Source organism: Myotis yumanensis, unplaced genomic scaffold (genome assembly GCF_028538775.1).
Source record: "Myotis yumanensis isolate MYYU_CA2020_CCGP unplaced genomic scaffold, mMyoYum1.0.hap1 SCAF_2, whole genome shotgun sequence".
Lineage (NCBI taxonomy): Eukaryota > Metazoa > Chordata > Mammalia > Chiroptera > Vespertilionidae > Myotis > Myotis yumanensis.
Genome location: NW_027223753.1, coordinates 180,829,483 through 180,841,964, shown reverse-complemented (window position 1 = coordinate 180,841,964; position 12,482 = coordinate 180,829,483). Strand labels below are relative to the sequence as shown.

Below are 12,482 nucleotides of genomic sequence, written 5' to 3'. Positions count from 1 at the left end.
AACAGGCAATCACATTTATAGTTTTCAGCTTAATCTAAGCTCACAGAGATGGCTAGAAACTTACCAATGGGAAAAACTCACAACTACTTGAATATGAGTGGAATTAGGAGAATGAAGACTAGAAAGGATGGGGAGAAGGGATGAGAGATTTTCTTCTGAAATCAATAAGCAGTGAGGTAGGAGATTTTGTTTTTCATTACATACTCCTCCCTAAATAAATTCTGCAGTAAATCATGAATAGGAAAAAAGCTAAACAGCCAAGTGGCTTAAATAGTATTTATGAAGGGTCTTCACCAGGTACCATGCATATATAATTGTATTATTTTATTATCAAAATTAGCAAATGTAAAAACAGCTGTTAAGAAAGTAAGGATTCATTCAGAGACCATTAACTACTACACTCTCTATTGTTCCTACCGAACAGTTAGAATATGGTCAAAAATAAAGCAAAGGCAGAGTGAGCTTCTGGCTCACTAACAGTACACAAAAAAATCACATCAGTGTTCTTCTGTTTCAGCTTAAAGTGTTACAAAGTGGTGATAGCAGTGCATGAAATATTAAGACACCTTATTAGCAAGTCTTTAAAAGTGTTTTGATTTCATAAGCCTTATAAACTGTAGCAAAGTCCATGATTTTGGCACTAATTCATAAGTACAATTTGTAAAAATAAAAATCGTTACATTTAAACACTATTAATTAGATGACATAGTCCAAGCTTATGTCCAAGAATATCCTAAAAGTTGCAGGTGGATATCCAACAGATGTCCATTTTTGGCTGGAATGTTGCATATATCCTTAATTTGTTCTGTCAGCCAAGGACAGAAGCTATCACCAGTGCTTATATCTATCTCAAGTTATTGCGCATGCACTTAGAGTGTTCTCAAACGGCCAGAAGACAACCCTGAAGTGGTCATTAGCATTGTTTTGGCACTCATTAATGTTTACTCTAAAGAAGGTTCACACGCAAACCTCTATGTATATAAATGCTGGACTTAACTATCATTTTCTCTTTATTTGTAGTCATAACATTACAGGATAGCTTAAAAACATGTTCAAAATTAATTTTCTTCTTGGCCCTTCTTAAAACTTCTTTTTCCTTAGAAATTTCTGACTTTACACCCTCACTCCCAACCCTGTTGCTGGCGTTTCAGCATTCACCAAATCCTATCAATCCTACCTCTCTGGGCTCTGTCATCAGCTTTCCTTCTCTGCCAAAACCTGGAGTTTAGTTCCATGATCCCTTGCACTATTCCTGTCATAAGTTCCTTTCCTCTCCTCTCCAATTCGTACATCTGCCACATCACAGAATACTGCTTGGAAACAAAAACTGATCATATCACTCCTTACTTGGGCACTTTCGATAATTCCTTTGGCCTTCATAATAAAGGCCAAACTCCTAAGTATGCCACAGTTACTGTTGTAATCTGACCCTACTTATCTGTCCAGATTCATCTCCCCAATTCCACACCCCTACACTTCTTCCCACTGCACATTTAAGAGGTTAACATTACTTGTAACACCTCGAATATGCTCTTACCTCATGCCTTTGGGCCTTATGTATTCTTATGCTCTTTTCTCCTAACTAAATGGAGGTGAAGTCCTTCCTTTCACTGCCCTCAGGTTGACCATTCTCTTCTGTGCTAATCCTTTCATATGTATAGCACTTAACACACTGTGTGCGTCTATGGTTCTATGTAAGGGTGTGCTGGGCTGCCTGAAGGAAGGATTTATGTCTACTAATCTTTCCATTCTGGAAGAAGACATTACTAATTTATCCAGTGCCCAGTAAATATTTGTTAAATCAGAATGCAATCTATATAATAAAAGCCTAAGCCAGTGGTCGGCAAACTGCGGCTCGCGAGCCACACGTGGCTCTTTGGCCCCTTGAGTGTGGTTCTTCCACAAAATACGGACTTCTGCGCATGGGCCGCGAAGTTTCAATCGCACTGTACGTGCATGCCTGCAGGTGGTATTTTGTGGAAGATCCACACTCAAGGGGCCAAAGAGCCACATGTGGCTCGTGAGCCGCAGTTTGCCGACCACTGGCCTAAGCGACTGTTATGGCAGAATGACCAGTCGCTATGATGCGCATTGACCACCAGGGAGCAGACACTCAATGCAGGAGCTGTCCCCTGGTGGTCAGTGCACTCCCACGGGGGGAGGGCCGCTCAGTCAGAAGCTGGGCTCACGGCTGGCAAGCGCGGTGGCAGGAGCCTTTCCCACCTCCACGGCACCACTAAGGAGCAGTGAGCCGAGTGGTAAGGAGCAGGGAGCAGGCGGGCAGTAAGAAGAGAGGGCTCCCAGTAAGGAGCGAGGGCTCCCAGACTGCAAGAGGGCACAGACTGGGCTGAGGGATTCCCCCCCCTCCCCCCGCGCACAATTTCATGCACTGGGCCTCTAGTTTTACTATAATGTATCTTGACATATCAGAAAATCTATGAATCCAGAAAAAGCATATGACTTAAATCTTCCTGGAAGAACAAAAATAGAACTTAAACCAGGGTTATGCTAGAAAATATTTCCATTTATCTGTAAATGTATATGTAGGAAATATTTTTTCAGGGACAGCTTCTGACTCACAAAGTAGAAGGCAAAAGGGATCAACCTAAATCTGTGCAATACTGAAGTCTGTCTGGCCTGACAGCCTAAATAGCATCCCTTCTTTTCAGGGGTAAGAGCAAGTCTGATATAAAGACTATCTCTGAACTAAGTACTCCACACATTCACTAAGGTAATTCAGGTTAGGGAAGTAAAAAGGAGATTCCAGAGTAGAATGATAGTAATTCAGTGACAAAGACAAGCAGTGGCAGGGGTGTGTGTGGTTATTCATGAGACCACACACCATTCCCATGTGAGAAACGAGATCACAAAACCACCATTTTCTGAATATTGCTTATTTCAGGGGGTGCCCTCCCTTGGGATGACAGAGATTGTGTTCTCAAAGGCAGAGTTAGTCTTCAGGAGTCGGCCACTCTACAGACAGAGAAGACAGAACAAGAAAATGGGCCCTGATCCTCATGGCTATGATACTGGGTATCTAAACCAGAGGGGGTGGGGGAGCAAAGCTTAGCTATTATACAATACAGTGCCATAGTCTGGAAGGAAAATCTAATTTGTACAAGGTTCTATATTTACGCCTCAGGTCAGAAAACCCTAAATAATGCTATCCCTGTTCCCAACTTCACACACACCCTTAACCCCAAATCCATTTCCACCTATGTCCTACAGACCCAGAATTTTTTACTCTAAAAGTTCCACAATCATTAGTCATGGGGATGTAAAAGCACAGGGAATACAGTAAAAAATATTGTAATAACTACGTATAGTGCCAGGTGGGTACTAGACTTATTGGGGGATCATTTCAGAAGTCATATAAATGTCTAATCACTATGTTGTACACCTAAAACTAATATAATATTGTATATCAACTGCAATTGAAAAGTAAACAAATTAAAGTTAGAATTACAATATGATCCATCAATTCCTCTCACGGGTTTATTGTCCAAGAAAAATAAAAACATTCTTGAACAACAACAACAAAGTTCCACAATCAAATGCTTGAAGATTTCAGAAAAGGTAAAAGAAAATAGGGGAAATCATCCTATAGGGGATCTTTGATGCTGAAGAGTTAGACTCAGCACTTACAAAAAACAAAATAGAGGAAAATGTGAAGAAAAAAATAATACAATACCAAAACCCAATGCAACTATTAATATGTTTATATTTCTTTTTTTCTTTACATATTGTTCCCCCCCCCAAAAAAAATTATAATACATTGGCTGTATAATTTTGTGCCCTAATTTTGCTCTTAAACATACATACAACTATAAACATTTCGTTTAAATCATATTTTCTGAAATAATTTTATTATTATAATATTCAACCAATAAATTTAGTAAATTCATCCCAAAGCTGGACAGTTGGACTTTTCCAATATTCACTATTAAAAAGAATCTTGCTTCAATATGTGTATAGGTTTTTGCCAGGTATAATTTCTTTTCTCCTTCGGATGGACTCCCTCAAAAGTTGAAAGGGATGTATATTAGCATTTTAAAGGAGTTTTCATGATTGCCAAACTGCTTTCCCCCCAAAATTGTGCAAATGTATAATGCCATCAAAATTTGTTTCCTTATACTCTCACTATGCTGGATATTCTTTAAAAGAAAAACAGAAAGATTATTATTTAGATTGGACAAGTTCTGTTTGGCAACTATTAAAGTTGTCTTTTAACAAGTATATCAGCCGGAAACACGTAATTGAAATTTCCTCTATCAATCAGAGAAAAATAGTCATTCAGGTGACAAAAAAGAACTGATTTGGAAGTATAAAAGTACAGTAACTGCTAACATTTATGACAACTGTTTGCTGTTTATTGTTAATTAGCCATGTATACAACAACTATATGTCAAATGTTAATGCATATTTTATTTGCTTATAAAGCAAAACTGTGTAACTACTTATTCTTTTGTAGCTGACCATTCTACTACTCATTTAAATTAAAAGAAAGATTAAAGGTGGATATTCCAGATCCGAGCTTTCCTCACTCCAGTTCTTCATGGCTAGAGGCACATTACTATAGCCAGTTTCATCTGACTCCATCCTGTCTGGTGGTCCAGACTGTTTATAAATGGCACCAGCAGGAGGGTATGTGGACAGGAATGTTAATCTAGCCCAGTTACCTGTATCTGAGCCAAGAGAAACCACACTGTCACTTGATTGCTGACATTTTACTAGCCATTGCAGGGGTTAAAACAGAAATCATTAAATTATTGCCCCAGCTGGTTTGGCTCAGTGGATAGAACATCAGCCTATGGACTGAAGGGTCCCGAGTTCAATTCCAGTAAAGGGCACATGCCCGGGTTGCGGGCTCGATCCCCAGTAGGGGGTGTGCAGGAGGCAGCCAATCAATGATTCTCTCTTTCTAAATTAAGTGTGTATGGGTGATCTTATGAACCAGGGGTAGGGAACCTTTTTTCTACCAAGGGCCATTTGGATATTTATAACATTATTCATGGGTTATACAAAATCAACAACTTAAAAATTAGCCTGCTATATTTGTTCAAACATTTAATTAACTCACCCCTAATACCTTGGCGGGGCTAGACCAAATGATTTCTCGGGCCTTATACGGTCCGAGGGCCAGACGTTCCCCACCCGTTATAAACAAATAGGACATGGGAAGTAAGCACCATCTCAGAAAAAGTGGTGTGGTGCAAGGCCTATATCCCGGGAAATGCGCCATCCCTTTGTAAAGGGCAGAACACAGTGGAGAGTTCAGAGAGTGGGGTGCAGGAGACAAGATGCTCTTCCATGAACCAAACCCTTTAAACCTACATATATCGTTACTTTCTCATAGAGACTGTATGGCAAGATGAACCTCAGCTCTAAAAACAGGGGAATTAAAACAAAATAATAGTATTCAGAATCACAATCTAGAAAATAACTCAGTAATAAGGACATGCTGTTTTTGCATTTTCCAGTTAGTCTTCAAATACAACTCTTCATAATATCCAACATTCAAGTATATCATAAACAAACACGCAAAAGACAACAGTTAAATCTACAATGAAGAATTCTCCCCCAAACCAAATACACAATTTAGGCAAAATAAAATTATATATTACACAAAGGAACAAAAAAGGGGGGTGCCACAAAGTTCACAAATAATTGCCAGGAACAACTTCTCTAGAAAAAAGTAAACTAAAACCGTGAATAACTACATCAGAGTCCAGGGAAACAACAAAATGCAAAGGAGGGAGAGATGGGGGGCTTAAAAAAAGTCCAAACCAGTTTAGCTCTTCTAAAAGTATCACTGTATTAGGAGCTGTTATATAGATATAATTTAGTGTGTACTACTTAGCATTTATTCTGCATATGGTTTCTAGTTTATGAGTTATTAAGGGCAATCAAGTTACTAATGCTCATGGGTGAGCACTAAATAAAGGAGCATACTGAATCAAGTCAATCGTACTCACAGTGCGACATGTAAAATATTTTCACTTTGTTGAATATATAACTCTAATTCACAAAAGTACAGAATGATGATGAGCAAAGTAATTTGCTTAGGGTGAACTTTCTAGAGGTAAAATTGAGAAAAATAAAAAGTGGCAACCCTTAATATAAACATCCTACAATGAACAGACTTTTCTCTTAACTCGTTTTAATGAATAGGGGAGAATGGCTTATTTCAAACAGACGTCTATAATATATGTGAGGTCATATATCACAATGTAATCCCTTTTTAACAAGCAACAAAGTTTATAGATGTGGCAACTGAAGATCTGAGAAATTAAGTAATTTGGGGGGGAAGAGGGGGGCTTTGAACAAAGTGTATCTTCTAATGGTGATAAGAGTCACAATAGTAAAATGCTCACCACAGAAAGTATTTAAGATGAGAACAATTCAGGTAATTTATCCCCTCTGGAGCTGGATACCATCATCCAGTCAGTTAAACACTGCTTGTTGAGAACAAATATTAGACGTTCTTACTGAAAAATTTCTAAATCCCACCTTTAGCAAAACAGAATCAAATGTTCATAAGGTGCTTTTTGGAATTTCTGACTGATTGCTTTTAGAGAATGAGACAAAGAAGAAGGAAATTTTATTTTCCTTTGTGGTAAGTCTTTGCAAACCAGTTATTTAATGTCTTTACACAGACACTGTCTTTGTCATGATTTCTTTTTTCATATCTCCTAATCCAATTCAGTACTCTCTTATGGGGAAATAGCAAGATTCTAGTTTCTTCTATATTGCTTTAAATCTTTTAAGAGAAATATTTATGGCTTAAAAAAGTAATTTACATCATATTTCTTACATATTTAATGACTAAGTCTCAGTAAGTATCCTTTGTGATAAAGGAATTTCTGGACTATGTGATTCCAAGATAGAATCAATTGCAAACATGGCAATTTTTATATACAAATGGAAATCGGAACCAAGAACAAGCCTTTGGAGCAGTGGGAGTCCTGAGATGGGTTAGATTCTGAGCTCTGTCAGAAACCTGACAGAACTATATATGTTTTAAACTTTTCCCATCTCCTATTTCTAGAAGTAATTTCAAAAGAAGTCTGATAGTATCCTTTATGATATAAACATGCCTCATCATTCCTGGAAAACCTTACCTACAAATACAAATACACCACTTTTACTGGCAGCTACCTCTTCAGGAGATAGTCTCACATTCCAAATCTCAATGTGTACCTTTCATGGTTTCTATTTTCTCTCAAATGGTTACTAGATATAATTTTTCTTTCAAGATATTGTGAACAGCTACATACTTGTCTGTCAAGTTCCAATTGTCCTACAACTAATTAATATAGACCAGGGGCTTTCAAACTTTATTATGCCTTAACAGTGATGGCAATCCTATGACACGCGTGTCAGAGGTGACACACGAACTCATTTTTTTGGTTGATTTTTCTTTGTTAAATGGCATTTAAATATATAAAATAAATATCAAAAACATAAATCTTTGTTTTACTATGGTTGCAAATATCAAAAAATTTCTATATGTGACACGGCACCAGAGTTAAGTTAGAGTTTTTAAAATGCTGACACGCCAAGCTCAAAAGGTTTGCCATCACTGCCTTAGAATCACCTGCAGATTCGTAAAATGCAGATTCTTGGGCCCCATTCACTGTTTTCTATGTGATTCTGATACAGGTGGTCCAAGGATCAAACTTTAGAATTCTGGTCTAGGCGATTCTTAAATTTATGATAAGAAAAAGTGCAGTAAATCAAAATGTCATCAGTTGAGCCCTGGCAGGGTGGCTCAGTTGGTTTGAGTGTCTTCCCATACACCAAAAGGTTGTGGGTTCTAGTTCTTGTCAACGTGAATATGGAAGACAACAGATCAATGCCTCTCTCTCTCTCTCTCAAAGCAATAAACATAGCCTCAGGTGAGGATAAAAAATGTCATCATTTGAGTCTCATTTTCTCCTATAAAGTTACAAATTTTATGAAAGGACTGGTTTCACATTTTCAGAGATGTGGCTTAACATCATACTTCATCACCAGTATACTGCTGTATAAAGTATAAAACCTTTTCAAGAATACATAAAGAATAATTAAGAATACAGTAAACAATTATAAAGGACTTAATATGATAACTATCAGTCTATCTTACAAAACTTTTTAAAATATAATTCTTGCCTTATTTTTATTGCAACATAACACATTGTAAGACTTGGAATTTATAAGGGTTTTCTCTAAGAACATCAGCAACTTTAAAAAGTTTTTTTTCTTTTTTTGTTCTTAAGAATACTTGGTAATATTTAGTCACTTGGTACTCTTTCAGAAATTAATCCGGAGTATTACTTTACTGTCCCCTTTACTTGCTGAATTTTCTTGTAGCAGCATGAGGAAGCAGGAAGATGTGAGTGTTCCTTAACATCCCTAACTTCACTTTCCCCTATTTCACCAACACGGGTGGAACCACAGGGTGCTGCTGCACTATTCCACTGTTCCTGATCTCTTGAAACAGCAGTTTCATATGGTTCAGCCTAAATAACCGCCTTTACAAACCACCTAACAAGCCACTGCAATATATGTCCCATCAACTGATCCTTCACAATGTATTTTGCTTTAGTTTCCAAGGCCTCAAAACTCTGGCTTAAATAGTGGTCAGACTCAAAGGCATAAAAAGTAGTTTGTTTTGGCCCAACAATTTCTTTACATTTTATCCCAAAAGTACTACATAACAATATCCAAACATGTGCATACATGTTTATATGTAACATTCACTAGGTCGCTCCTTTTCCCACTTTATTAATCATTTTTATCTTATTCAAAATATTATATGGATGTCCTCATTGGATCTGCCTTCAAAAACGAAACAAAACAAGATCTATTAATTTCAGCGCTTCATAGCAAGTTATTTTGCATCAGCTGGTTCCTTTCGTTTCTTTTCCCTTTTCTCCTCCCTGCCCTTGTTGGCTATCACTTTCCCAGCTGTTCCAGGCCAGAGAGGCACAGTGGTGGTACTTGAGAATAAGAAAAAGCTCACAACCAGGGTGCAGCTGAGAACATCTCAGCAAGCAGTGGGATCTAGGATCTGAGCCCACGTTTGCACTTCCTATACAAGGAAGGACAACTACCTAAGCCCTAAGAAGAATAATGAGTTTCAAAACCAAAACTGTGAATTCAATGTCCTATTCTAATCCTTCTATCTTCCCTCACACACAACTACAAAAATTGTATTTTTTATACCACACCACACTTTACTATTAAACCTTGCAATAAATTTAGGCTATAATTTCTAAAACTCAACCACTCCAGTGTGACATATTCAAACCCTGAATAATTCCAACTCATGCTAACAATCTGCACTTACATTGCAGTCAATCTTTTCCACCATCCTATGACCCATCCAACCCAAGCTTAACTTCTTAGACTGTTACTTTTTTTTTTTGCTTAATACATCTCGTATCTCCCCTTATAGTTTTCCTTCTATTTATAACAACATCTATTAATCTGTCTAGAAAACTTAATTATTTATTTAATATTTATTACAAATGACTTTCAATGATTTATATTTAGTAATTATCCCTCAATAAATACATTTAGTTAGAATTCAGGTCAAAGATACACTTAATCAATTGGGATAATACTTATGAAAACATTCTGAAAAAATGTCTAATTTAGCTTTTCAAATACTAACTACAATTAGGACCAAAAACATTTAGCTAAGAATTCTAAATATACATTAGTAAATTGATGACATCTGAGAGTTTATATGTTCTGTATACAATAATCTCACTTCATAACAAATTATAAAAATGGTATTTGAACAGTGAAAGCCAAACCATTTGTTACCAATATTTGCCTGAGATGATGCCAACATATTTGAAAGAGTCAGAGAGTTAAACCATGCAGTAACACATAGCTTTAAAATGGCAGTCCAGACATTTAAGGAAACATACAAAGTTCAACAGTTTGGACTGATACAAATTTCAAATGCATAAAAGGTTATTTTGAGAATATTAAAATAATTGGAGGCCTATTTATTTTATGAAAGTACTCACCTGACTCTTGCAAGTATCTATATACCAAGAAGTTGACCTCATCACTGCTTATACTCATCTTTATTCCCACTTAAACCATGAGGTCACAACACAGGATATAACCCTAAAAATAAAACAAAGTTAATTAAGTATTTTCTCAATAAAATATTTTTAAACAAAATGTAAACAATGTTGTAAAAACCATTTGATTGTATTAAATGATGAAAAAAAGAAGGTTCTATATTGCCTCATAATAACCCTAACAAATAAAGTTACTTCCAACAGTTAGTAATAGATTATACAACCAAAACAAGGCTGGGTCTATTTTTCTGCAAGATAATATACTGACAAAAATGATTCAAATTTTATAAAAGGGCTTTAGCATCACATTTTAATTATTATATCAAACAGCATAAAAAGTTGTTCCTTTATTCTCCTTAACTGTAAAAATAGTAAATTTTAAGAATCAGAATATTATTTATTTAGACAAGATAGATTCTAGACCACTGGCTGGGGATGGGTTAGGGAGTGAGCCAATTGTGTCTACATAAGGTTTTATATATATATCTCCTATCTAATAAAAGAGAAACATGGTAATTAGCCGTACATCCGCTACCCTTCCCACTGGCTAATCAGGGCGATATGCAAATTAACTGCCAGCCAAGATGGAGGCCAGCAGCCAGGCAGCTCGAAGCGAACATAAGGCTTGCTTGCTTCAGTGAAGGAGGACTCCAACGTTCCCGGCCTGCCTTGCCGGCCTCTGAGCTGGCAGTTTGAAACATTGTAACAAATATAGAAGCTAAACAAAACCCCAGAAACCAGCTTTCAGCCGGCCGGGATCTCAGAGCTGGAGATACAGTGTTTCGATTATAGAACTGAAACAAACCAGATATCTGCTTTCAGCAGCAGAGGCCTTGGCCCAGAATAAAAAAAAAAAAAAAAAAAAAGAAAAAAAGGAGCGGTTGGGAGCTTCAGTCACCCACCAGCCTGAAAACGGCCCTCAGCCCCTCACCCAGACTGGCCAGGCATCCCAGTGGGGACCCCCACCCTGAAGGGTGTGTGACCAGTTGCAAACAGCCATCATCCCCTCATCCAGGTTGGCCAGGCACCCCAGTGGGGACCCCCCATCTTGATCCAGGACACCCTTCAGGGCAAACCAGCCAACCTCTACCCATGCACCAGGCCTCCATCCTATATTGTAAAAGGGTAATATGCCTCCCGGCACTGGGATCAGCGTGACAGGGGGCAGTGCCCAAACCCCCAATCGCCCTGTGGCTCTGTGTGTGACAGGGGGCGGACCCACAACCTCCCTATCCGCCCTGCTCTGTTCGTGACAGGGGAAGGCACCCCAACCCCCTGATCAGCCCTGCTCTGTGCCTGATAGGGGGGAGCTCCCCAACCCCCTGATCACCCTGCGGCTCTGTGTGTGACAGGGTGCGGCACCCCAACACCCCCCCCACGGGCCCTGCTCTGTGTGTGACGGGGTAGAGCCATAACCTTCCCATCGGCCCTGCCCTGAGTGTGAGAGTGGCGGCGCCCCAACCCCCTGATCGGCCCTGCTCTGTGGGTGATAGAGGGCAGCACCCCAACCCCCTGATCCGCCCTGCTCTGTGTGTGACAGGGGGCGGTGCCCCAACTCCCCTATCGGCCCTACTCTATGCGTGACAGGGGGGAGCTCCCCAACCCCCTGATGGGCCCTGCTCTGTGCGTGACAGGGGGGAGCTCCCCAACCCCCGATCGACCCTGCTCTGTGCGTGACAGGGGGCAGCGCCCCAACCCCGATTGGCCCTGCTTTGTGTGTGACACGGGGTGGCGCCGCAACCTCCCCATCGACCCTGCCTTGAGTGTGACAGGGGGTGGTGCCCCAACCCCCCAATCGGCCCTACCCTGAACGTGACTGAGGGTGGCATCGCAACCTCCCAATCCGCCCTGCTCTGTGCATGACAGGGGGCAGTGCCCCAACTCCCCAATCGGCCCTGCTCTGAGCTGGACCAGGGGCTGCACCTAGGGATTGGGCCTGCCCTCTGCCACCCGGGAGCAAGCCTAAGCCAGCAGGTCGTTATCTCCCGAGGGGTCCCAGACTGTGAGAGGGCACAGGCCGGCTGAAGGCCCCCCCCGCCCCGAGTGCACAAATTTTTGTGCACCGGGCCTCTAGTATGTGTGTGTGTGTGTGTGTGTGTGTGTGTGTGTGTGTGTGTGTATATATATATATATATATATATATATATATATATATATATATATAGTCAATAACCATGACGACAGAAACGACCTTTGGACCAGTCACCATGTGGTGCTAGCATAGATGCATAGGCACAGGTAAAGTCTATGAGTGAACTAAGAATGAAAAGACAAATGCTTGCCTTCACAGAGCTCGCACTGTAAGAAGGTTAGGTCAGGGATAAGAATTCAAAATTGTCACCAGCACAGACCTGAGGTGCCGCTTCTCAGAGCAGCCAGAGATACACCCAGTAGCGGACT

General features: G+C 39.6%; 1 protein-coding gene across 7 annotated transcripts in view; it reads right to left on the bottom strand.

The window, feature by feature from the left end:
• Positions 1–12,482, bottom strand: part of TBL1XR1 (TBL1X/Y related 1) — a 168,850-nt gene that overhangs the window by 32,521 nt on the left and 123,847 nt on the right. For 4 of the 7 annotated variants that reach the window (XM_070406776.1, XM_070406775.1, XM_070406774.1 and 1 more), the window contains one exon: positions 10,023–10,125. The exons of the other annotated variants lie outside the window; for them this stretch is intronic. In XM_070406776.1, coding sequence (XP_070262877.1) covers positions 10,023–10,080 — 58 coding nt within the window. In that variant the 5' untranslated portion in view covers positions 10,081–10,125. The remainder of the gene's footprint in view (positions 1–10,022; positions 10,126–12,482) is intronic. 7 annotated transcript variants of the gene reach the window in all.